This window comes from Moschus berezovskii, chromosome 8 (genome assembly GCF_049115385.1).
Source record: "Moschus berezovskii isolate FMDL1 chromosome 8, NW_MosBer_1.0, whole genome shotgun sequence".
Lineage (NCBI taxonomy): Eukaryota > Metazoa > Chordata > Mammalia > Artiodactyla > Moschidae > Moschus > Moschus berezovskii.
Window position 1 is genome coordinate 50,339,453 of NC_142467.1, and position 26,130 is coordinate 50,365,582.

Here is a 26,130-nt window from a genome sequence, read left to right on the forward strand (position 1 = left end):
CTCTCCCTGCTGGTAGCCACTGTATCTCCAGTTTGTCCTTCATGTCTGAGTCTGCTGCTGCTCCTTTTATCATGTTCACTAATTTGTTATATTTTTTAGATTCCACGTTAAATGACATCATACAGTATTTGCTGTTCTCTGACTGATTTCACTTAGCATAATACCATCCAAGTCAAATACAAAATTTCATTCTTTTTTATGACTGTATATTACCCCATTGGATGTGTCTGTGTGTGTGTGCGCACTCTGTGTACACACATATACACACACACACCACATCTCTATCCCTTCATCTGTTGACAGACACTGAGGTTGCTTCAATACCTCGACGATTGTAAACAGTGCTGCCAAGAACACTGGGATGCATGTATCTGTTTGAATTAGCGGGGTTTTTTTTCCCAGATATATAACCAGGAGTGGAATTTCTGGGTCATATGGTAGTTCTGTTTTTAGTTTTATGAGAAACTGTCATACCGTTTTCCACAATGGCTGAACCAATTTACATTCCCACAGTGTATAAGAGTTCCCTTTTCTCCACACTCTCATCAGCATTCTCTTTTTTAATGGTGATGGTCTTTCTAATAAGTGTGAGGTGATCTCTCATTGTGATTTTAATTTGCATTTCCCTGATGATTAGCAATATTAAGCATCTTTCCATGTTCCTATTGGTAATCAGAATTTCCTCTTTGGAAAAATGTCTATTCAGTTCTTCTGCCCATTTTTAAATAAAATTGTTCGCTTTTTTGTTTTTAGGCAGTTTTTTGATATTGTAGGAGTAGTTTATATTTTTGGATATTAAACTTCTTATTGGACATATCAATTGCAAATATTTTTTCTCATTCTATGGGTTGAATCTTTGGTTTGTCAGTGGTTTCCTTTGCTGTGAAAAAGCTTTGCAGTTTAATTAGGTCCCATTTGTTTATTTTTGCTTTTCCTTCCTTTGCTTCAGAAGACAGATTCAAAAAACTATTGGAACAATTTATGTCAAGGCGTGTTCTGCCTACCTTTTCCTCTAGGAGATTTATGGTTTCTGGTCTTAGGTTTGTGTATGCATGATAAGTCGCTTCAGTAGTGTCTGACTCTTTTGACCCTGTGGATTGTAGCCCACCAGGCTCTCTTGTCCATGGGATTCTCTAGGCAAAGTCTCTTATATCTCCTGCATTGGCAGGCAGGTTCTTTACAAGTAGCACCACCTGGGAAGCCTTTAAAACTCTAGAATCTTAAAGAAATGCTGGTTCATTTGTTTTTAAATGGATGGTATGCTGATGATTGATATGAAAATGCTGTGCTATTTAGATTTCTTTATATTTAAAGAATAATGCAACCATTTTAATAGTCAAGATGTCAACTTAAAAATGTACAAGAAGGTAAACTTTTTTCAGAATTCTTCTGGTAGGCACTCAGTGAAAAATGTTTGAAGATCTGTAAAGTAGGGTTCTCAGTCTTAACATTATTGAGAGCAATAACTGTAATAGGGGCTGTCCTGTGCATTTTAAGATGTTTAACATCATCCCTGGTTTCTACTCAGTAGATCCCAGTAGCAGCCCCTCCTCCCCAGTAGTGACAAGCAGAACTATCTCCAGACATGACCAAATATCCCATGGGAGCAAAAGTGGCACCTGGTTGAAAAGCACTGTTGTGAAGCAGTCTTGGGGCTGGTCCATCTATTAGGCAACTAGACACATAATTGCAGCTACTACACACCTGGGTATAGTGTACCTGTTACACACTTAGGGCTCCAGCTGCAGAGGGTCTGGTCTCATCTCTCTCACTTATTGGTGATTGACGTTGAGCAGGTAACTTCACGTCTCTGTGCCTGTTTCCTCATCTGCTCAAAAAGAGTAATGGTAGTATCTACCTTATGGATTATCACAGGGGCTGAGCCAGGACACGTGGAGTGTGCTGTGCTGCATTGCTCATGGCAGGCATGGTGTCAGGCTCTTCCTGTGATATAAAAAGACGTATGTATTTTGGCCTTTGTCCCCATTTCCCAACACAGAACTCTAAAACCCTTGGTAGTGATATGAGTCATAGACTTGACAGGAGTGTCTTTGGTTCTAAGGGTTTCCCTGGTAGCTCAGCTGGTAAAGAATCCACCTGCAATGCAGGAGACCCCGGTTCGATTCCTGGGTTGGGAAGATCCACTGGAGAAGGGAAAGGCTACCCACTCCAGTATTCTGGCCTGGAGAATTCCATGGACTGTATAGTCCATGGGGTCGCAAAGAGTCGGACACGACTGGGCCACTTTCACTTTCTTTTGGCTCTAATGAGGCAACTCTTGGTGGAACCCTAGAGGGCTTCAGGGTGGGTGCTGATCACTAGAAAGACAAAGATTTCATTAGAAGCTTGGAACTTTCAGCCCCTCCCCAACCTCTGGGGAGGGGAAGAGGACTGAAGACTGAATCAGTCAGTGGCCAATGATTTAATAAACCATGTTTATGGGGCAAAATCTCCATAAAAACCTATGAAAAACCGTTCGAAGAGCCACTAGGTCAGTGAACACATCGACATGCTGGGAGGGTGACATGTCTGAAAAGAGCGTGGAAGCTCTGTAGGCACTCCCGACCCCATACCTTGTCCTGTGCATCTCTTCCATTTGGCGATTCCTAAGTTATATCCTATATGGTAAACTGGCAAACAGAAGAGTTTTCTGAAGTTTTATGAGTTGTCCTAACAAGTTTTTGAACCTGGGGTTCATGAGAACCCCTTGCCTCTGTAGTCAAGTCAGAGGTGTGGTAGCCTGGGGCTCTGATACTTGCAACTGACTTCCAAGGTGAGGGCAGGCTTATTGGACTGAGCCCTCCAACCTGCAAAGTCTGACGTTACTGCTGCTGCTAAGTCGCTTCAGTTGTGTCCGACTCTGTGCGACCCCATAGACGGCAGCCCACTAGGCTCCACCGTCCCTGGGATTCTCCAGGCAAGAAGACTGGAGTGGGTTGCCAATTCCTTCTCCAATGCATGAAAGTGAAAAGTGAAAGTGAAGTCGCTCAGTCGCAACCCCATGGATTGCAGCCCACCAGGCTCCTCTGTCCATGGGATTTTCCAGGCAAGAGTACTGGAGTGGGATGCCATTGCCTTCTCCAAGTCTGACGCTAGTCAAGTGTTAAAAGTGAATTGTACTGAATTGAATTGAATCAGAGGACACCCAGTTGGTGACAGAATTGGTTGTTTTGAGGAAAAAACCTAACACTTGCCTCCTCTGCTCTGATTATCTTGGAGTGCTCTGGTCAGTAAGCTTCATCTTATTTGAGGTCCACACCTCAACCCTTGAGGTATCTTTTTTTTTTCTCCTCATCCTGAGGTATGTGGGATCTTAGTTCCCTGAACAGGGATCAAACCCAAGCCTCCTGCAGTGGAAGTCCCTGCGGAGTCCTAAGCACTGGACCACTAGGGAAGTCTGTTTTGCTATCTCTGCTGCTGCTGCTGCTAAGTCGCTTCAGTCATGTCCGACTCTGTGCGACCCTGTAGACGGCAGCCCACCAGGCTCCCCCATCCCTGGGATTCTCCCTAATTCAGTGTGCTTACTGTGGGACCAGGATGTTACAGTACTTTCAGAATCAGGGCGTGACTTCCACTTGTCATTAAATCCTTTTGGTCTCCACCTAATTGAAGGTTTCACACGTGGTAATATGACAGACCATGCCCTGGATGATTTAGAGATCCTCCGTGACTAGAGCGTGAGGCCTGCCACCTGCCATGAGCTAAGAACGGCAATTACCTTTTTAATGGCTAGGGGAAAAAAATCAAAAGAATAATCAGTTCAGTTCAGTCTCTCAGTCGTCTCCAACTCTTTGCGACCCCATGGACTGCAGCACGCCAGGCCTCCCTGTCCATCACCAACTCCTGGAATTTACTCAAACTCATATCCATTGAGTCAGTGATGCCATCCAACCATCTCATCCTCTGTCGTCCCCTTTTCCTCCCACCTTCAATCTTTCCCAGCATCAGGGTCTTTTCAAATGAGTCAGCTTTCTGCATCAGGTGGCCAAAGTATTGGCGTTTCAGCTTCAACATCAGTCTCTCCAATGAACACCCAGGACTGATCTCCTTTAGGATGGACTGGTTGGATCTCCTTGCAGTCCAAGGGACTCTCAAGAGTCTTCTCCAACACCACAGTTCAAAAGCATCAATTCTTCGGCGCTGTTTTCTTTATAATTCAATACTCACATCCATACGTGACCAATGGAAAAACAATAGCCTTAACTAGATGGACTTTTGTTGGCAAAGTAATGTCTCTTCTTTTTAATATACTATCTAGGTTGGTTATAATGTTTCTTCCAAGGAGTAATCGCCTTTTAATTTCATGGCTGCAGTCACTATCTGCAGTGATTTTGGAGCCCCCAAAAATAAAGTCTGACACTGTTTCCCCATCTATTTGCCATGAAGTGGTGGGACCAGATGCCATTATCTTAGTTTTCTGAATGTTGAGCTTTAAGCCTATTTTTTCACTCTCCTCTTTCACTTTCATCAAGAGGCTCTTTAATTCTTCTTCACTTTCTGCCATAAGGATGGTGTCATCTGCATATCTGAGATTATTGATATTTCTCCCAGCAATCTTGATTCAGCTTGTGCTTCATCCAGCCCACCGTTCCTCATGATGTACTCTGCATATAAGTTAAATAAGCAGGGTGACAATATACAACCTTGACGTACTCCTTTCCCAATTTGGAACCAGTCTGTTGTTCCATGTACAGTTCTAACTGTTGCTTCCTGACCTGCATACAGATTTCTCAAGAGGCAGGTCAGGTGGTCTGGTATTCACATCTCTTGAAGAATTTTCCACATTTTGTGGTGATCGACACAGTCAAAGGCTTTGGCATAGTCCATAAAGCAGAAGTAGATGTTTTTCTGGAACTCTCTTGCTTTTTTGATGACCAGCAGATGTTGGCAATTTGATTTCTGCTTCCTCTCCCTTTTCTAAAACCAGCTTGAATGTCTGGAAGTTCACGGTTCACATACTGTTGAAGCCTGGCTTGGGAGCATTACTTTACTAGCGTGTGAGATGAGTGCAGTTGTGCGGTAGTTTGAACAATCTTTGGCATTGCCTTTCTTTGGGATTGGAATGAAAACTGACCTTTTCCTGTCCTGTGGCCACTGCTCAGTTTTCCAAATTTGCTGGCATATTGAGAGCAGCACTTTCACAGAATCATCTTTTAGGATTTGAAATAACTCAAATGGAATTCTATCACCTCCACTAGCTTTGTTCGTAGTGATGCTTTCTAAGGCCCACTTGGCTTCACATTCCAGGATGTCTGGCTCTAGGTGAGTGATCATACCATCATGATTATCTGGGTCATGAAGATCTTTTTTGTACAGTTTTTCTGTGTATTCTTGCCACCTCTTCTTAATGTGTTCTGCTTCTGTTAGGTCCATACCATTTCTGTCCTTTATTGAGCCCATCTTTGCATGAAACGTTCCCTTGGTATCTCTGATTTTCTTGAAGAGATCTCTAGTCTTTCCCATTCTATTGTTTTCCTCTATTTCTTTGCACTGATTGCTGAGGAAGGCTTTCTTATCTCTCCTTGCCATTCTTTGGAACTCTGCATTCAGATGCTTATATCTTTCCTTTTCTCCTTTGCTTTTCGCCTCTCTTCTTTTCACAGCTATTTGTAAGGCCTCCTCAGACAGCCATTTTGCCTTTTTGCATTTCTTTTTCTTGGGGATGGTCTTGATCCCTGTCTCCTGTACAATGTCACGAACCTCCATCCAGAGTTCATCAGGCACTCTATCAGATCTAATCCCTTGAATCTATTTCTCACTTCCACTGTATAATTGTAAGGGATTTGATTTAGGTCATATCTGAATGGTCTAGTGGTTTTCCCTACTTTCTTCAATTTACGTCTGAACTTGACAATAAGGAGTTCATGATCTGACCCACAGTCAGCTCCTGGTCTTGTTTTTGCTGACTGTATAGAGCTTCTCCATCTTTGGCTGCAAAGAATATAATCAATCTGATTTTGGTATTGACCATCTGGTGATGTCCATGTGTAGAGCCTTTTCTTGTGTTGTTGGAAAAGTGTTTGCTATGACCAGTGCATTCTCTTGGCAAAACTCTGTTAGCCTTTGCCCTGCTTCATTCTGTACTCCAAGGCCAAATTTGCCTGTTAATCCAAGTGTTTCTTGACTTCCTACTTTTGCATTCCAGTCCCCTATAATGAAAAAGACATCTTTTTTGGGTGTTAGCTCTAGAAGGTCTTGCAGGTCTTCATAGAACCATTAAACTTCAGCTTCTTCAGCATTACTGGTTGGGGCATAGACTTGGATTACTGTGCTATCGAATGGTTTGCCTTGGAAATGAACAGAGATCATTCTGTTGTTTTTGAGATGGCATCCAAGTACTGCAATTCGGACTCTTGTTGACTATGAGGGCTACTCCATTTCTTCTAAGGAATTCTTGCCCACAGTAGTAGATATAATGGTCATCTGAGTTAAATTCACCCATTCCGCTCCATCTTAGTTCGCTCATTCCTAAAATGTCTATGTTCACTCTTGCCATCTCCTGTTTGACCACTTCCAATTTGCCTTGATTAATGGACCTAACATTCCAGGTTCCTATGCAATACTGCTCTTTACAGCAATAGACTTTACTTTCATCACCAGTCACATCCACAACTGGGTGTTGTTTTTGCTTTGGATCTGTCTCTTCATTCTTTCTGGAGTTATTTCTCCAATGATCTCCAGTAGCATATTGGGCACCTACTGACCTGCGGAGTTCATCTTTCAGTGTCCTATCTTTTTGCCTTTTCATACTGTTCATGGGGTTCTCAAGGCAAGAATACTAAAGTGGTTTGCCATTCCCATCTCCAGTGGACCACATTTTGTCAGAACTCTCCACCATGACCCGTCCATCTTGGGTGGCCCTACACGGCATGGCTCATAGTTTCATTGAGTTAGACAAGGCTGTGGTCCATGTGATCAGACTGATTAGTTTTCTGTGATTGTGGTTTTCATGTTGTCTGCCCTCTGATAGAGAAGGCTAAGAGGCTTATGGAAGCTTCCTGATGGTAGAGACTGACTGAGGGGGAAACTGGGTCTTGTTCTGATGGGTGTGGCCATGTTCAGTAAATCTTTAATCCAATTTTCTGTTGATGGGCAGGGCTGTGTTCCCTCCCTGCTATTTCAGTTCAGTTCAGTTCAGTTGCTCAGTCGTGTCTGACTCTTAGCGACCCCATGAACCACAGCACACCAGGCCTCCCTGTCCATCACCAACTCCCAGAGTTCACTCAAACTCATGTCCATCGAGTCGGTGATGCCATCCGGCCACCTCATTCTCTGTCATCCCCATCTCCTCCTATCCCCAATCGCTCCCAGCATCAGAGTCTTTTCCAGTGAGTCAACTCGTCGCATGAGGTGGCCAAAGTATTGCAGTTTCAGCTTTAGCATCAGTCCTTCCAATGAACACCCAGGATTGATCTCCTCTAGAATGGACTGGTTGGATCTCCTTGCAGTCCAAGGGACTCTCAAGAGTCTTCTCCAGCACCACAGTTCAAAAGCATCAATTCTTCGGCAATCAGCTTTCTTCACAGTCCAACTCTCACATCCATACATGCTATTTACCTAGGTCCAAACTATGGTGGGGCTTCCCTGGTGGCTCAGAGGTTAAAGCATCTGCCTGCAATGCGGGAGACCTGGGTTCGATCCCTGGGTCGGGAAGATCCCCTGGAGAAGGAAATGGCAACCCACTCCAGTATTCTTGCCCAGAGAATCCCATGGACGGAGGAGCCTGGTGGGCTACAGTCCACAGGGTCGCAAAGAGCAGGACACGACTGAACGACTTCACTTTCAAACTATGGTGGAGGTAATGAAGATAATGGCAAATAATATTTCCTGATAAATAGAAATTATTAGAATTCCAATTTTAGTACCCATAGATTGATATTCTTTAAAAGAGGGCCACATTATGACATTTGTGGGTGGGTCATAGGTACTTTTGCCATAATGGCTTCTTCCTCCATTTAAATAAATAAAAATCATATTTCATGACTATTAATATAAATGCAAATGTAATCCAGGCTTAACTCATTATTCATATATTCACTATTACTATGTTGTTTTTTTAAAAAAAGAAACTAAAATTTAAATATTTTCACAAGTGCCTAAAAGTATCCTGAACCCTACTTAGGCACTGCCTTAGAGATAAGTGACCCTGTCACTTTCTTTTTTTTTTTTTACTCAGCAGCTCATCCTCCCCTTCCCCATCTATCCAACCATCTAGAATGAATGTTAAGAATTTAGAATCTGCCCACACTCTGTCTGTGGAGCGTTTTTCTCCCAGGGCCACTCTTGCCTTTTGAGACAGACCACATTCTGTCAATGGAATGTGTACCTCTCTAAATAAATCCACTTCTTACCTATCACTTTGTCTCTCACCAAATTCTTTCTCCAAGAGACATAAAGAAGCTGAACTTCAGTAAGTCCTGCCACCAGGAACTAAGGCCCCCACTCAGGTGAGGGATGGAATGATAATGTGAACCCTCCTGACTTCAATCAAGTGAAACTTGGACTCAATCTTTGCTCCAATTCTGTGCTGAATTCTCCTCTACTCAAGCCCCCTCGGAGAAGGCAATGGCAAGTCACTCTAGTACTCTTGCCTAGAAAATCCCATGGATGGAGGAGCCTGGTAGGCTGCAGTCCTGGGGTCGCTAAGGGTCAGACACGACTGAGTGACTTCACTTTCACTTTTCAATTTCATGCATTGGAGAAGGAAATGGCAACCCACTCCAGTGTTCTTGCCTGGAGAATCCCAGGGACGGGGGAGCCTGGTGGGCTTCCGTCTATGGGGTCACACAGAGTCGGACACAACTGAAGTGACTTAGCAGCAGCAGTAGCAGCAGCAAGCCCCCTCAGAAACACGCATGTACCCATAGTTTAAAATGTCCCCAATTTTGCTAGTTCAGGGAGACACGGCTTTGGGAAAAGATGCCCTGGTGTTCCCCTTACTTGCTGCAAGTAATAAATCCTTTCCCACCCTTCCCCCACCCCATAAAAGAATTTAAAATCAGTTTTTGCATTGAATCCAAAGGCAACGACTGTGCTAAACATGTTCTTTTAATATACATCCTGCAAATAATGGAATAGTGGTCAAGACTGTTGGAATAGCTGTTGTCAAGCAGCAATTAAGAGCCTCTTAAAACCCAGTGAGCTCATCACCTCGGCTCCAGCCTCAGCTGCTACCTGGCGTAAGGTGCTCACTGTGTTCAAGAGAGTGGAACTTTGGGAAAGACCGGAGGGAAAGTATGAAAACCACGAAGACACCAAAAACACTCCAAACCACACAATTCATAAACCCCAATGGTGTGGGGCCAACAGTAACAGGCAAATTTGGCCTTGGAGCACGGAATTAAGCAGGGCAAAGGCTAATAGAGTTTTGCCAAGAGAACGCACTGGTCATAGCAAATACCCTCTTCCAATAACACAAGAGAAGACTCTACACATGGACATCACCAGATGGTCAACACCGAAATCAGATTGATTATATTCTTTGCAGCCAAAGATGGAGAAGCTCTATACAGTCAGCAAAAACAAGACGAGGAGCTGACTGTGGGTCAGATCATGAACTCCTTATTGCCAAGTTCAGACTTAAATTGAAGAAAGTAGGGAAAACCACTAGACCATTCAGATATGACCTAAATCAAATCCCTTACAATTATACAGTGGAAGTGAGAAATAGATTTAAGGGACTAGATCTGATAGATAGAGTGCCTGATGAACTCTGGATGGAGGTTCGTGACATTGTACAGGAGACAGGGATCAAGACCATCCTCAGGGAAAAGAAATGCAAAAAAGCAAAATGGCTGTCTGAGGAGGCCTTACAAATAGCTATGAAAAGGAGAGAAGTGAAAAGCAAAGGAGAAAAGGAAAGATATAAGCATCTGAATGCAGAGTTCCAAAGAATAGCAAGGAGAGATAAGAAAGCCTTCCTCAGCAATCAATGCAAAGAAATAGAGGAAAACAACAGAATAGGAAAAACAAGAGATCTCTTCAAGAAAATTAGAGATACCAAGGGAACATTTCATGCAAAGATGGGCTCAATAAAGGACAGAAATGGTATGGACCTAACAGAAGCAGAACATATTAAGAAGAGGTGGCAAGAATACATAAAAGAACTGTACAAAAAAGATCTTCACGACCAAGATAATCACGATGGCGTGATCACTCACCTAGAGCCAGACATCTTGGAATGCGAAGTCAAGTGGGCCTTAGAAAGCATCACTACGAACAAAGCTAGTGGAGGTGATGGAATTCCTGTTGAGCTATTTCAAATCCTGAAAGATAATGCTGTGAAAGTGCTGCACTCAATATGCCAGCAAATTTGGAAAACTCAGCAGTGGCCACAGGACTGGAAAATGTCAGTCTTCATTCCAATCCCAAAGAAAGGCAATGTCAAAGAATGCTCAAACTACCGCACAATTGCACTCATCTTCCACACTAGTAAAGTCATGCTCAAAATTCTCCAAGCCAGGCTTCAGCAATATGTGAACCGTGAACTTCCAGATGTTCAAGCAGATTTTAGAAAAGGCAGAGGCACCAGAGATAAAATTGCCAACATCCACTGGATCATGGAGAAAGCAAGAGACTTCCAGAAAACCATCTATTTCTGCTTCATTGACTATGCCAAAGCCTTTGACTGTGTGGATCACAATAAACTGTGGAACATTCTGAAAGAGATGGGAATCCCAGATCACCTGACCTGCCTCTTGAGAAACCTGTATGCAGGTTAGGAAGCAACAGTTAGAACTGTACATGGAACAACAGACTGGTTCCAAATAGGAAAAGGAGTACATCAAGGCTGTATATTGTCACCCTGCTTATTTAACTTATATGCAGAGTACATCATGAGGAACGCTGGGCTGGAAGAAGCACAAGCTGGAATCAAGATTGCCAGGAGAAGTATCAATAACCTCAGACATGCAGATGACACCACCCTTATGGCAGAAAGTGAAGAGGAACTCAAAAGCCTCTTGATGAAAGTGAAAGAGGAGAGTGAAAAGGTTGGCTTGAAGCTCAACATTCAGAAAACAAAGATCATGGCATCTGGTCCCATCACTTCATGGGAAATAGATGGAAAAACAGTGGAAACAGTGTCAGACTTTATTTTGGGGGGCTCCAAAATCACTGCAGATGCTGATTGCAGCCATGAAATTAAAAGACGCTTACTCCTGGGAAGGAAAGTTATGACCAACCTAGATAGTATATTAAAAATCAGAGACATTACTTTGCCAACAAAGGTCCGTCTAGTCAAGGCTATGGTTTTTCAAGTGGTCATGTATGGATGTGAGAGTTGGACTGTGAAGAAAGCTGATTGCCGAAGAATTGATGCTTTTGAACTGTGGTGCTGGAGAAGACTCTTGAGAGTCCCTTGGACTTCAAGGAGATCCAACCAGTCCATTCTAAAGGAGATCAATCCTGGGTGTTCATTGGAAAGACTGATGTTAAAGCTGAAACTCCAATACTTTGGTCACCTCATGAGACTAGTTGACTCACTGGAAAAGACTCTGATGCTGGGAGGGATTGGGGGCGGGAGGAGAAGGGAACGACAGAGAATGAGATGGCTGGATGGCATCACCGACTCGATGGACATGGGTTTGAGTGAACTCTGGGAGTTGGTGATGGACAGGGAGGACTGGCGTGCTGTGATTCATGGGGTCACAACGAGTCGGACACGACTGAGGGACTGAACTGAACTGAACTGATTTTAATGGTAAATGCCTCCAGGGCTGCTCTCAGTCCTTAGTCCTCAGCAATCTCTCCAGGGCCTGGCATGCAGTGAGCACTCAGTAAAGGTGTGCTGTGTGAGTTAACAACCTTCAACCCCGCTCAAGCCCCAGGCCACAAAGCCCAGGCCTCAGCAGCACCTTTCTGGTGGCCAAGCACCAACTGATCTTATCTGTGGCTGTTTTTCCATTGCGATGATGAAACTGAGTAATGCAATCAGGTCCACATGCTCTGCAAAACCTAAAATATTTGCTATCTGGCCCTTTACAGAAAAAGTTGGTGCCTCCTGGTCTCATGTTTTACAAATGAAAAAAATGAGGCTCAGAGAGACAAAGTGACTTACCTAGTGTCTCATGGGCATTCGTGGAACATCAACCAAGTCACCCTATCCCCCTCCCATACACCCAGAGCTTTCCTTGGCTCTCTTCAAACTTCCCCCGCAGGCTACCCACTTCAGACCAAGGGTAATTCCAGGAAGAGTATGAATGCCTCGCAAAGGTGCCTGGGATGCTTCCAGGGTCAAGCTTCAAGTTAAGGGTCAAGGAGAAGCACTTCTGAGCATCCCAGCCTAGCAGAAGTAATGTTCGCTTTTGGCCTGGCGGGCAGGAGCCCATCTTGGTGATTAATATGATGCAGGGGATGGTGATGAAGATAAGGACCGTGGTAGCACTTATAAAATCATCTTATGTGTTGGTCACAGTAACCCCTAGGACAGATATATCGCATTGAACCCATGAAACTGCTGACTTTCAACTGTTGTTTTTTTTTTTTAACTTTTTTATATATAGCTGACGAACAATGGTGTGATAGTTTCAGGTGAACTGCAAAGGGACTCAGCCATACATATACATGTATCCATTCTCCCTCAAACTCCCATCCAGGCTGCTACATAACACTGAGCAGAGTTCCATTGGTATATATTAATAGTAGGTCCTTGTTGGTTATCCATTTTAAATACAACAGGATGTACATATCCATCCCAAACTCCTTAACTATCCTGTTCCCCATCCTTCCCCCTGGCAACCGTAAGTTCGCTAAGTCTACTAGTCTGTTTTGTAAGTTCATTTTATCATTTCTTTTTTGATCACACATATAAGGAATGCCATACGATATCTCTCCTTCTCTGACTTAAACTTCCCTCAGTATGATAATCTTTAGGTCATCCATGTTGCTGCAATCGACTGTTTGTGACCCACAAGATCAGAGTTTTGTACGACCCAACCTAATGTGATGATCTCCTTTCACCAAAGATCAGAGAGAGCCTCAGAGACATGTCACTTGTCCTGGACATAACAGCTAAGGACAAGAGTGAGGCTCTAATTGCTCGGTCTGACTCCGAAGCCTCGCACTGAATTTCATACTGTTCAGCTTCACCCCCTCCGATTGATGACTCTCACCCACCTTGAGGATAAGGTTCAAATTTCTCCACGAGTCCTCAGGACTCACTCTTGCTCTCTTCGGCATAATAACCACGGCGTCCTCTTTCATCCTGACACGGCCGTCTTCTCACTCTGCATGTCTAACCTATCCCCAGGCCGTGCTGAGTGTATTTTTAAATGCCTTGTCTGTCTGGATACTTCATTTTATTGCCACATCCATCTCGGGCTTCCTAACTGAGCTGCTGGGACCTCATTACTGAAGCCACTGTGTTATTCTCTGCAAAATGCAAATATGACCTCTCCCCCACTCTTCAGGGGCTCTTCCCGTTGCTTTTAGTGTTTAAATGTCCCCTCACCTGGGCTCTGCGTCTACCCTGTTCGTCTCAGGTCCCTTCTTAATCCCTCTTCCACCTGCTCCCTGAGCCCCTCCTTGCTTCCAGGCTTCCTTCCACCAAGGCCTTTGCGCTACATGTTCTCTCCTCTGCTCCTTATGTGACTCCCCACTGGCCTCTCTGGGTCCCTAATGCCTAGCACAGCATCTTGGTCAAGGAACACCTAAGGCCACTGTGCTGAAGTGAATGTAATGCCTTATCTTTAGGGCATGAAGCTTGGGACTGACTTTTCTGGTGTCCAAGGGTCCCCCACCCCCAGCGCCCATCCCATGCACATACCAAATATCTATAAAACACTTAGGTGTTTCCCTAGCTCCTGGGACTAATTGTCACATGCTTTCTTCAGCCAGGGAAAGTAAACACCCAGAGCTCTCCTGAGTCCACTCACAATGTGGACACTGACAGGTAACAAGGAACCAGTGACTCCTGGATGTGCAACCAAGCATTTCTTTGCTTAATGTGTTTGACAGTAAATGTAGCATGTTGACAACACTTAACATTAAGCATCAGGCATGTGTTCTGATGTTATTACAAGGAATAAATGTTTTTCTATGGGACTTCTCTGTAGCTCATATGGGAAAGAATCTTCCTGTATGCAGGAAACCCAGGTTCGATCACTGGGTCAGGAAGATCCCCTGGAGGAGGGCATGGCAACCCACTCCAGTATTCTTGCCTGGAGAATCCCATGGACAGAGGAGCCTGGTGGGCTGCAGTCCATGGGGTCACAAAGAGTCGGACACAACTGCACGACTAACACTACCACTAAATGTGTTTCCAAGAAGATGTATGCATTCCTGAGAGCTTACTTAAAGAATTTTCTGTGTTTTTGAGGGTTTACTTAAAGATAGTTAAACTTGTTAATATTTCATAACTCTTAAGGCCTCCCAGACCAGCTTACGTCGTAACCTATGCCAGATATAGCTGGTTAATTGTAAAGTCGTCCAAGTGCTAGTTAGGTTCAGAGCCCCAAGCTTCTCCAACTATCCCCCACAGTCTCTGCCCATCCTCTCACCAAGTGGTGGTGGCTCTACCACATGGGGTTGATCCCATGCTCTCCCAGCCGGGGAGTTCAGACCCTGCTGTCCTTCCTGAACTGCTGCAGCATCTCTCCTTCCTTCCTTCCTCCCTCCCTCCCTCCCTCCCTCTGCTCCATCCTACAGGCACCAAGCAGCTCTGATGAGGTCAGGATCCAACCCTGAAATGCCAATGCACTCCCTGCTTATTGGATACACCTGCACTCCCCAGCATGGGATTAACTCCCACAGCACATGACCCTGGATTCCCATCCCTGACTTCATGCCGCTGTGCCCCATCTCTGAATACCTTATCAAATCCCCTCCTCTTGCTCCAGTTCTTTTCACATGTCCCTTCCCTTTCTGTCTTATGTCATACTTACCTATGTAAAATACCTGTCTTACCTTCCTGTTACTGTGAAAGTCCTCTAAGAGTTCATCTTTTAATCCTTTCTTTCCTGTCCGTTCCTCTACTTCTTAACATAGGCTTCCTCACAGTGACCAGGGTTATCCTCCTTTCATCATGCATTACCTGATGGGGCAAAAAGTAGTTCTCAGGAGAGGAGCAAAAAAATCTTAGATAATACAGTGATCTGTGGCCCTCCAGAGGTACAGTATGTCTGTGTTATTAAAATTTCATGGTGAAGTGGTTATAGGAAAGATGTATAAAAAGGTTCTTTGACAATAGATCAGGGAGGATGAAGAGAAAAAGGTTGAGAAATACTGTTCCATTCTAGTCAGAAGGAACTCTGAGGATGTGATGAGATTTAAGTGAAATTGATATTTATAAAATGCCTAGAACAGTGTGGGGCACATAATGTATGCTGCTGCTGCTGCTGCTAAGTCACTTCAGTCGTGTCCGACTCTGTGTGACCCCATAGACGGCAGCCCACCAGGCTCCCCCGTCGCTGGGATTCTCCAGGCAAGAACACTGGAGTGGGTTGCCATTTCCTTCTCCAATGTGTGAAAGTGAAAAGAGAAAGTGAAGTCACTCAGTCACGTCTGACTCGTAGCGACCCCATGGACTGCCGCCTACCAGGCTCCTCCGTCCATGGGATTTTCTAGGCAAGAGTACTGGAGTGGCTTGCCATTGCCTTCTCTGGACATAATGTATAGAAACCCAATATATGTTCCTGATAATTGCCAGTTTCTTGTGCATGTGGGCTTCCCTGGTGCCTCAGACATTACTGTCTGCAATGCAGGAAACCCCAGTTTGATCCCTGGATTGGGAATATATCCTGGAGAAGGGAATGTCAACCCACTCGAGTATTCTTGCCTGGAAAATTCCATGCACAGAGGAGCCTGGCAGGTTACAGTCCATGGGGTCACAAACAGACACGACTGACTAACACACACACATTGCGCACATAATATATCTAGGCACCATGCTAAGATTTTTACACGCATTATCTCATTGAATCTTGCACTCACTCCATGAAGAAAGTAGCAGTATTATTACAAACAAGGAAACTGCGGCACAGAGAACTTAGTTTAATTGCTTAATGCCAAACTCCAAATAACTGACAAAGGCAAGATTTAAACATGTTTGACTTCAAAACCTAACCTTCAGATGCAGTTGGGCACTGACACCTCTGCTCACAATGGGATGAGGCCACCTACTGGTAGGGGCAGAAAAAGGAGAGATAGATGGAATCAACCAGATGTACAGCACTGACTGCCTCCGGACTGATGGATGGTGTCCTTGTGTGCAGGGCCATGATGATGACCGCCTGTGATCTCTCAGCCATCACCAAGCCTTGGGAGGTGCAGAGCAAGGTACACACTCCTCCTGTCCTGAGAGGAAGAGAATCCCAGTCCTGGTGACAGCAGCTAATGCAGCTTGGATTCTCTAGCTACTGAGGCAGCCCACTGCTCCATCTTCCTTTGGCAAGACGTGGCAGTCCCTTGTGATGACATAAAGTGGGGGTGGTAGGGCAGGAGTGGGGTCTTTTTGATGAGCTGGAAACCCAAGCGGGATGGGAGCAGGGGTAGGAGGACTGGGGCTGGGACCTGACTCCATGGAGGGTGTCTGCCTGTTGCAGGTGGCTTTGCTGGTTGCGGCTGAATTCTGGGAACAAGGTGACCTGGAGCGCACGGTGCTGCAACAGAACCCCATTGTGAGTAGAGAGGGGACCTCGGCCTGATACTGGGCATGTGACCTTGTACTGGTGGAGAGCAGTGACCTGGCCATGATGGAGAGATGTGCCCTTCATTCTTGACACACAGATGTGTGACCTTACCACAGAGATGACCTTCCCTAATGCAGTGGTTCTCAAAGTGTGTTCCCTGGAGATCACCATCACCCTTGTTACCTGGGTACACATTAGAGATGCAAATCCACAGACCACTCCACCCCCTCACCCCACATGCACACCCTGGATCTACCTTGACAGAAATTCTGGGAGTGGGCCCAGCAACATGCTCCCTCCTAAAGTTTGGAGACCCTGCTCTAAGGTGTATCCTTGGCTCAGTCAGCTCAGTAGAGATTGATAAGTGGCCAAAACTTAAATTTCCCTTTCAGTTCTGACAGTCTAGGACTCTACCTCCCATGGCTTTGTGCTAATAGCACAGACCATGCAAGGGGAAGACCTGTCCAGCTGTGAATCTATTGATGTTGAAAGTAAACTTGGCTGGAATGGTCCACTGGCTCCCCACCAGACTCAGGGAGACCAGTGAGAGGGTTTTTGTTTTGGAAGAATGTTTCGCTTCATAGGTAGGATGGGTCCCCTGCTGCATCAGCCCAAGAGGGGCCCAGTGCAATTAACTCTCTCTCCCCCTGACAGCCCATGATGGACAGAAACAAGGCAGATGAACTCCCTAAGCTTCAGGTTGGCTTCATCGACTTTGTTTGCACCTTTGTCTACAAGGTAGGTCCTTCGCTTTCTCAGGCCCAACAAAATGTCTCTGACAAGCCTGGGATTCCCAAATGATATCAGGAATAAAAAACCCTGGCAAGTGACCTGTGAGTGCTGCTTTACAAAATGCACCTCACCTCCAGGGGCATTTGGTTTTCAGGACAGCCCTGTAAGAGCTTCTGTGACTTTTCATCCAGGCCAGAGCCTGGAGCTTCATACATCCTAAGTGAAATTTGCTCAGTCGTGTCTGACCCTTTACACCCCATGGACTATACAGTCCATGGAATTCTCCAGGCCAGAATACTCGAGTAGGTAGCCTTTTCCTTCTCCAGGGGATCTTACCAACCCAGGGACCGAACCCAGGTCTCCCACGTTGCAGGTGGATTCTTTACCAGCTGAGCCACAAGGGAAACCCAAGAACACTGGAGTGGGTAGTCTATCCCTTCTCCAGGGCATCTTCCTGGCCTAGGAATCGAACCAGGGTCTCCTGCATTGCAGGTGGATTCTTTACCAACTGAGCTACCAGGGAAGCCCAGAGTTGTTCAGTAAATAGTTGTGGGTCAAAAGACGTATCATCTTTTCAGGCAGAGAAATGGGGAGCATAGCAGATACATGTCCAGTTAACTTCCCCAGCTGGCGGGAATATGACAGGTCACAGTTACTCAATTGTCGAAAGAGACTCTGAATTTTCTCTTTGAGCTCTGGCTCAACGTTAAAGCCTCCCTCTTAAGAAACCCGCCATGCCCCTATGCACATTATCTGTGCCACCATCCACCTCCTGTTGGTTTTTTATTTTGGCTGTGTTACACGAGAAGACAGATGTCAGAGGAGAGATGACAGGGCCAGGTCACAGCATCAGAGGGGGAGCCCGACCCTGTATTTGGGGGTTCTTTCTGCTGCATGAGGGCTTTCCTGATAAACTCATTGGTGAAGAATCCACCTGCAATGCAGGAGACCCCAGTTCAATTCCTGGGTCAGGAAGATCCACTGGAGAAGGGCTAGGCTACCACTCCAGTGTTCTTGGGCTTCCCTTGTGGCTCAGCTGGTAATCCACCTGCAATGCTGGAGACCTGGGTCTGATCTTTGGGTTGGGAAGATCCCCTGGAGAAGGGAAAGGCTACCCATTCAAGTATTCTGGCCTGGAGAATTCCATGGACTGCATAGTCCATGTGGTCACAGAGTCAGACACAGACTAAGCAACTTTCACTTTCACTTGATCTGCAGCCCTTCTGCCCGCAGGGGGCGCACGAGGGCATCTCTGATATAATGCAGACTAACTGGGATCCTCCAAGCAACAGGGCAGGGTAGCTGACGCTCTCTGTGATCATCAGTAATATACAAAACAACGGGGACTGGGCTAAGAGCTTTACGTGCATTATCACAGCAACTCCATGAGGTACGTCCCAATTTCATGGGGACCTGCCCGAGGTCACACGGCTGGTGGCAGAATTGATCTGAGCACAGCTAGCTCTGGCTGAAGTGGACCCTGGATGTGCCATTCTCACCTTATGCAAATCTCTGCCAATCTGCATCTCCATTTCTTCACCCAAAAATCTAGGAGTGAGGAGTCTCATTGTCCCACCCGGCAGGAGTTTTCTGAGGACCAAAGGAGACACAGAGCATCATAAACCGTCATGTGCTGTGCTCAAAGTCATTATTTTTATTCTAGGGCTAAGAGACCTTTAGAATCCTCGTCGCATCCCGATTGCCTTCAGCAAATACTGACTGAGTGTCTTTGTGCCCCAGACCCTGTACTGGGCCAAGGTCACCCCAGTGAACGAGCAGAGGTGTGCCTGCCTCCCCAGTGCACAGCTCCAGAGGCAGACTGGCAGAGGGAGTAACCACAGTGAAATGCGATGTGGGAATGTAAGGTTTGGGGAGCTGCTAATAGAGGACTTGACTTACCTTGGGGATCAGAAGAGGCTTCCCTGGGGAAGTGATGTCTGAGTAGAGCCCTCAAGGGAAAAGAAGGGCAAGTTAGAGAGTTCCAGCAAAGCGACGAGCTGGTGTGAGGCCCAGAGAGAGATCTGCAATGTCCGGAGGGTTCCAGTTGGTGACAAGGAAGACCACTGGATCTGGGAGCCTTGTGAAGGAGTTTGTGTTCCATCCTGAAAACCAGGTGGTGCCACAGGAGCGTATTACGCAAGCGAGGTATGGGACCTTGTGACTGAGGGCCCTGCAGTGTCGTCTCAAACACCACTGGGTGATGGAAGCTGCTGCCCACCTGTGGAAGCTCACTCCAATGAGGCCGTGACACACTGCACTCTGCCTGGACCCCGGATCCCAGGGCTCTGTGCCTGTGCCAGAGGCTCTGTCTCTTGCAGGAATTCTCCCGTTTCCATGAGGAGATCACTCCCATGCTGGATGGGATTACCAACAACCGCAAGGAGTGGAAAGCACTTGCTGATGAGTACGAGACCAAGATGAAGGGGCTGGAGGAGGAGAAACAGAAACAGCAGGCAGCCAACCAAGGTTTGTGGGAGGGGGAGGATGGGGGGTCCCAACCCCACACACGCTGGGCACTCATGACCACAGAGCCTTACACACATGGGCCCATTCAGGCCACTCCACAACCCAATTGCCCCCATTCTACATATGAGAGCACGGAGGCTCGCAGAGGTGAAGTGTTGTGGTCAAATCACACCGTTAGCAGTGGCACAGCCTGCTTCCCAAGATTGAGGCTCCCAGCAAAGGAGCCTCCCCTCTACTCTTCCCCGACTGCCCCTGACCAGAGCAGGACAAACTCCAATAATAACGTGGTGGATGCGGGACCTCCAAAAGCCCTTGAGTTTGCAACTCGTGGTCCAAACAAGGTCAGAGGGAAAGCCCGCTGCAGCCTCCTCTCACCTGGTATGTTCTCTTTCCTGTCTGATTGCAGCAGCCGCAGGAAGTCAGCCCGGCGGAAAGCAACCTGGGGGCGGGCCTGCATCCAAGTCTTGCTGTGTCCAATAGCAGAGCGTGGATCCAGGGTCCAGGCCGGCCCCACCCTTCACAGAGGAGAGGACCCAGGCCGGTGGGAAACCACACACCACCTGCTCGAGAAGTCAGAGTTGTGGGGTTTGAAAACTGAAAGAGAATTTAGTTTACATCTTTCCTAGTGGCTTTATCAGCTGTGAGAACTTTTTATTGAGTGACAACCGACATTTTAGCTTTCACAGACTCAGACATTAGTGCCAGACTCACCTGCTTACCTAGAATCTTTTGTGTTCTTATACTTTCATTTTATAGTACACAAATATGCAATCATTCACAAAAGTAGAGAATTACACAATGAATTGCCACCTACCCATCACGCAGATTCTAACATCAGGATTTTTGCCGCATTTGCTTCATCTGTCCTTTTAGAGTTTTCTTTTTTACCTTAGCTGAAATATTTAAAAGCAAATTCCAGGCATATCATTGACTCCTCCATTACACATCTTTAAAGATGAATGGGTGTTTTCAAACATAATCACATCATGATCACATGCCACACATGAACCCCTAATATCCAGTTGTGGCAGATGCTGTAATGAGCTGCCCAGACCCTTTACTGAAGACCGTGGTCTCAGCAGTGATGAGCACTGTCAGACAGCCCTCAGTCTCAGCCCCTTCAGGATTACCTCATCCACAGGGAGATAGTTTGCCTGAGGGTGGAGGCCTGCAGCCAATGACAGATCCATGCCAGGTGTTAAGGCCTGGCCATCTTGGCTCAACCCAGGACAACTTTGCAGCAATAAGACACACATTCAAGAAGAAAGGTCCTGGAAGATGCCACTCTTCACTGCTCTCACTGGGAGTAAGGAAGCAAAGGAAAATTTTCAAGTTCACCCAAATACGGCACACAATTCAAGTCTCTTTTCCATATTCTCTGTCCAGAGACTGTTTCACAGTTGTCAACTGGCATGTGTCTTTGCCTGAAACCATAATATCAAAATATCTCTTTTAGCACATATATGTAGTGTGTTTGTGTAGAAAAGCAGACATACCAAAACAAGGGAGTCCTCGTTCAGAAGGTGGTATAGCTTTATTAAAGTCATACTGGCAAAAAGTTGGTAATGGAACAGTGTTATGGGAAGCAAGTCTGAATGGGTCCTTGTGATCCATGAAAAGCGCTATGAAGAAAGGACACGTCAATTTGGGAAATTTTGGAGCGGCACCCTGGGCTGAGGTCTTCTCTGAGAGATGACCCTGAAACTAGAAGCCCTTCCTAGTCAGTGGCTGGAGCAACCCTGAACAAGCACATAGAACCCAATAAAGAAAGACACACCTGGGCAGAGCTGTGGGTGGTATTTTCTTTTTAATCTCCATAGTGTATTTGTTAAGTTTATTAATAAGCAGATCACTTCACTATTTACAGTACATGAGCATAGAGATTCTACAGTTTTTGTGATGTAAACAATAACTCCACAGTGGAGTCTGAGAAAAGAAGCCAGTTCTGAAGTATTTACAGACGTTAAAATAGAACTTTATACTCACAGAATAATAATACATAGAGCAATTTGGTTAAATTATCTATGAAACTATAGAATCTGACAATGTACAAATACAGGAAAACATTTTCTCATTTAGAAGGTAAGACAGATAAATCACACCAGAAATAAAATAGGGACGATGACAACCACAATAATTAAAAGCAAAGAAGTTTTCTTCCTTGCCTCTCACGGATAAAGTATTTATATAAATAAGGACACAACCCAACAAAATGGAAAAAATATATAAAAAATCCTCTACCAATTAAAAAAAATAGCAAAACTAAAAACTCGATTCTCAATCATTAGCAGTGTCCTTTAAAAAATTAAAATTTAGCTTTCTATTATAAATAACAAAGCAGATGTGTCCCTCTGTGTAGGTGAAATTCTTGCACCTTTCTCAAGAAATGCATCAATGTAATTCCACACACACACACAAACATAGGCGTGCACACGTGCAGACACACACACACACACACACATATACACACACACAGCCTTGCACTCATGCACCCCAGGCTGTAGTTACTTTGTTGAGCTTCCTAATAAATAATGCCCCCTACGGTAGTACCCCTGGGGATACCCAAACCTCACAAGGTGAGCCATTCCCTGGTTTGACCCTGTTACAGAGCCAGGGAAAGCCCTGGCTTCCTATTGCTCAGAATTCTCTAGGCTGCATGATCACACCAAGAGAAAAGGATTTGAGTCCAAGATTTGGAAATGCTGGAAGGGACCATAGGGACCACCTTGCCCAGTCAATTAAGGCTAGCTACAGACACCATCTCTTTAGAAACCTGGGGTGGGCAGGGGGAGGAATCTTGGGTTGGTTTCAACATTAGCAGCCGCCTCTGGAAGAAGCAGATGCTCCAGGCCAGTGCTAATGCTAATATCGCAGCACGAGGAGGTGAAGGGGGTGGGTGGGTGTAAATTTCCGGAGCAGACTGCCCCAAGTCGGACTTCTGGATGGTCGTCTTCCACTGAAACCATTTGGAAATCCAAGCGGTCCACTTCCCTGGTCCACTGACCACCCTGACCACACACCCCTTGAGATTTCCAACTCTTTCTGTTGGAATCAGAACATTCCTCAAGAAACAAAGTTGGGAGTAGTTTATGACTTTTTATTCCTAACACAAAAACATTTGACAAGATTTTTAAATACAAAATACAAAACAAGCAAACAAAAGCTGTTTGGCTATACGGTAGACCATATCAAAGGCCACGGCCAGGCCCCCCACAAAATCCTCACACACAACCTCTCTGCTTGTCCTGAGGGTCCAGTGGGGGCCACCTAGCAGAGGTTCACTTAACAAGGTCAGCAGCTGGGCTGCCAGTATTGCAGTTACAGTAAACCCCTCCTGGGCACTTGGGCCAGGTCCACTCGTGTTTCCGCTGCCCTCAAGAGAGCTAGTGTATTTTTCAGTCTGAGTGGTTGCTTCGGGGCTTCTGACTGGTGTTACACTGGGCTCTAAACACACAGACAGTTCGCTCATGTCCTTGCATTTCATTCCCAACATTGGTGTTGGACTGCAAGGTGGTCGAAAGGCTTTATTTGCCTTCTATCTGGGTAGCTGGTGGATACAGTCTTTGGCCACTAGATGGCGACGAGACATTGATAAGGCAAAGTGCTGAGGTGGAAGCTGACCAATCCCTTCAAAAGTCACCCATGAGCGAGGCTGGCAAAGTGGAGATCTGGAGGATCCTTTGACAAAACATACAGCACAGAAGGGGTCCTAGCTATAAAACACCTTTTGGGGGTGTTATTGCACAGCCCAGGGACTGACCACCTACAAAACCCTATTCTCCGAGCCCCCAGTTTGGACAGTTGGATTTCTGTGCTGCTTCTGAATGTGCAAGGCATTCTGGTGAAACAGTTTTCTGAAAATCTGCCCCACAAAATCTCAGAGCCTCAGCTACCACTGCTAAACCATTAAAGAAACAACAAAAGCTGCCCTAAACATATGCAGTGTGATCCATGCCTCCTGTTGCCCCATATGTTTTACAATCATTTGAAACAAATGTGTGAAAAGTACCTAAGTTAAGCTGTTTTGCAAAAACAAGTGTATTGCTAGTATTGTCTGAGAGCAAGAGAGAAACAGCCAAGAGGTCACAACATTCAGATAGAAAGCTGTTTGGTGGGGACGATGACAAAGCTAATATGAGATTTGACATCGCCACCCAGCCAAGCTGGGGTTTAACTTCTCACCATCCCCACCAGAAACTATGGCTTAGATCTGTCCTGGGGAGCTGGCCTCCTCATATAAGGTAACTCAGCCAGGACCATGTGGATTTGAATTCCCTGCTAGTTGGTTACCTTGCAGAGAACTCTCACCCTGAACATAAGCTGGGAGCAGCCAGAGAATGGAATTGGTTTCATGAGTTAATGATGGCTTCCCGGTGCTCCAGGATGGGAATCTTAGCCCATCAGAGGTGTAAAGGACTTTAGCACTCAGCCCATCCAATATTCATTCCCATCTGTAAATGAGGAAACAGAGGCCCAAGATCACATAGCAAGTAAGAAACACTGGGTTTCTCACTTTAAGATGGCTTATAGATAAGTGACTTGCTCTACAAACCCATTTCAATTGGCTGTGCTGTCATTTTTTTTTTTTTTTTACAAAAATAGGTACCAGATCAAAAAGCATTGCTCCATTTTTAGGACTGGCCCTAGGATGGACTCTCCCTCGGCTGATGTCTATGAAGGCATCTCTGCCTGCCTTCCTCACCAGCCCCTTTCCTGGCGTCCTGTTCCAATGCCTAGGAGAGGACCTCACATTGCCCAGGGAGATCCACGTTTGCCAGTATAGAAACATGGAGCCAGGCTTAGTGTCATGGTTTTCTCAAAGTGCTTTTATTGGTTTAATGCAAAGTCAGCCTCTGCCTGCTTCCTGGGCGTTCTACAGCCGGCTCCCAGGGGCCCTCCGCTCTATGTCTGTTTTGAGCCAAGGGCATCTCTATGCACGAAGGTTTCCCAGCTCCTGAGCTCTCCCTCCATTTACCCTGTACCCCTGGACTCAGCAGACAGTCCTGGAGCCCATCTATGTGTGCAAACGTCTCAGGGACTTGGGGCCCAGTTTAAACATATTGCACATAAGCACTAACTGGTTTCCTTCTGCCCCAATGGGAAGGATCCCTCTTCTTTGGCCATTGAAACCACTAGGTTCACTTTATTTGCTACTATACATTCAACTTCTTTCCTTGGTCATGTCTGAGGACAATTGCTAAATCACAAACGGTAAGAAAAGACTGCAGTTTTGACATGAGTGAGTCAGATCAACAAATCCTTTGAGGTTGATTCTGCTTCACAGCTGGGACATCCCATCGCTCAAGCTGGGGCTCGGCTGTCATCACAACTGAACCCGAGGCCTGGGATAGGGTTTCAAGCTGTCCATGCAGAAGGGCTGCACTGCCACGCTGTCCCTGTCCCCTCAGCGTGCATACTGCATACGCCTAGAAGAAATCACTGTCCAAACATCAACACAGGCTTTAGGCAAGAAAGATTTCTTATTGCATCTCTTCCCACATAAGGACCTGAGTACCGAGCCTTTGCAGTTCAGAGCATTCCCCGACCACCCCCACTTCCCACCCTGGAGCTCCCAAAGCCCTGCCTCTCTCCTGAGCACATTCCACACACAGGGCTATGAGAGCTCACAGCAGCTGCAGACACCTGCCTGGTGCTTTGTACTGACACCTCAAAGCAGTGTTCTGACTGGGGGGCAAGGTGTGATGGGGAGAAGAGGGTCAGGACCTTAGCTGCACTCCATCCACTCATATTCTTTACCTCTTTGATGCATTTTCCTTCATTAACCAGAGCCCCCGAGAGCGAGGATTCTGATTCAGCCTTGTACCGACTGAGGAAGGAGATGAAGAATTCCACTTAGCGCGTAGATGGAACATATTTGGGAAACACCAGCGCGGCACAGAGATGGACAGTGCAACCTGCCTTGTGTGGGCGGCTACCGACACAGGCTACGGTAAGCTTGCATGGCAATCACATGTAAACAGGACGGAGAGCAAATACTAGGACAGGCTGCAATGAGATGGTTGCCAATGGCAGCTGCTCCCTCTGGGTGACTCCTTAATTTGGTAGGAAAGAGACCAAGGTTGACTGGTTTTCCTGGAGAGACCTTGGAGTCTCCTTGGTAAATAATACACAGCACCGCATGAGTCTTCGGATGGAGGTTGTCTGCAGGGTTGGTCAATTTTGTATCCTTTTACCTATGGGATGGTGAGAAGAAACTGCTTGATGCCCTCGTCAGGCACCCTCTCCCATCCGCAGGCCCCAGCCCCGACCTTAAGCATATCACGTCCCAGGACTAAACTCAAAT

At 46.0% G+C, this 26,130-nt stretch overlaps 2 protein-coding genes across 4 annotated transcripts in view; one reads left to right on the forward strand and one right to left on the reverse strand.

Annotated features, from left to right (window-relative positions):
• PDE6A (phosphodiesterase 6A) overlaps positions 1-21,110 on the forward strand; it is an 81,031-nt gene extending 59,921 nt beyond the window's left edge. For all 3 annotated transcript variants that reach the window (XM_055431497.2, XM_088838565.1, XM_088838566.1), the window contains 5 exons: positions 16,212-16,275; positions 16,542-16,616; positions 17,283-17,366; positions 19,679-19,826; positions 20,233-21,110. In XM_055431497.2, the coding sequence (XP_055287472.1) occupies positions 16,212-16,275; positions 16,542-16,616; positions 17,283-17,366; positions 19,679-19,826; positions 20,233-20,306 (445 nt within the window). In that variant the 3' untranslated portion in view covers positions 20,307-21,110. The remainder of the gene's footprint in view (positions 1-16,211; positions 16,276-16,541; positions 16,617-17,282; positions 17,367-19,678; positions 19,827-20,232) is intronic.
• A 1,062-nt stretch (positions 21,111-22,172) lies between these two features.
• PPARGC1B (PPARG coactivator 1 beta) overlaps positions 22,173-26,130 on the reverse strand; it is a 118,922-nt gene continuing 114,964 nt past the window's right edge. The window contains exon 14 of the transcript XR_016038025.1: positions 22,173-26,020. The gene's annotated coding sequence lies outside the window, so the exon portion shown is untranslated. The remainder of the gene's footprint in view (positions 26,021-26,130) is intronic.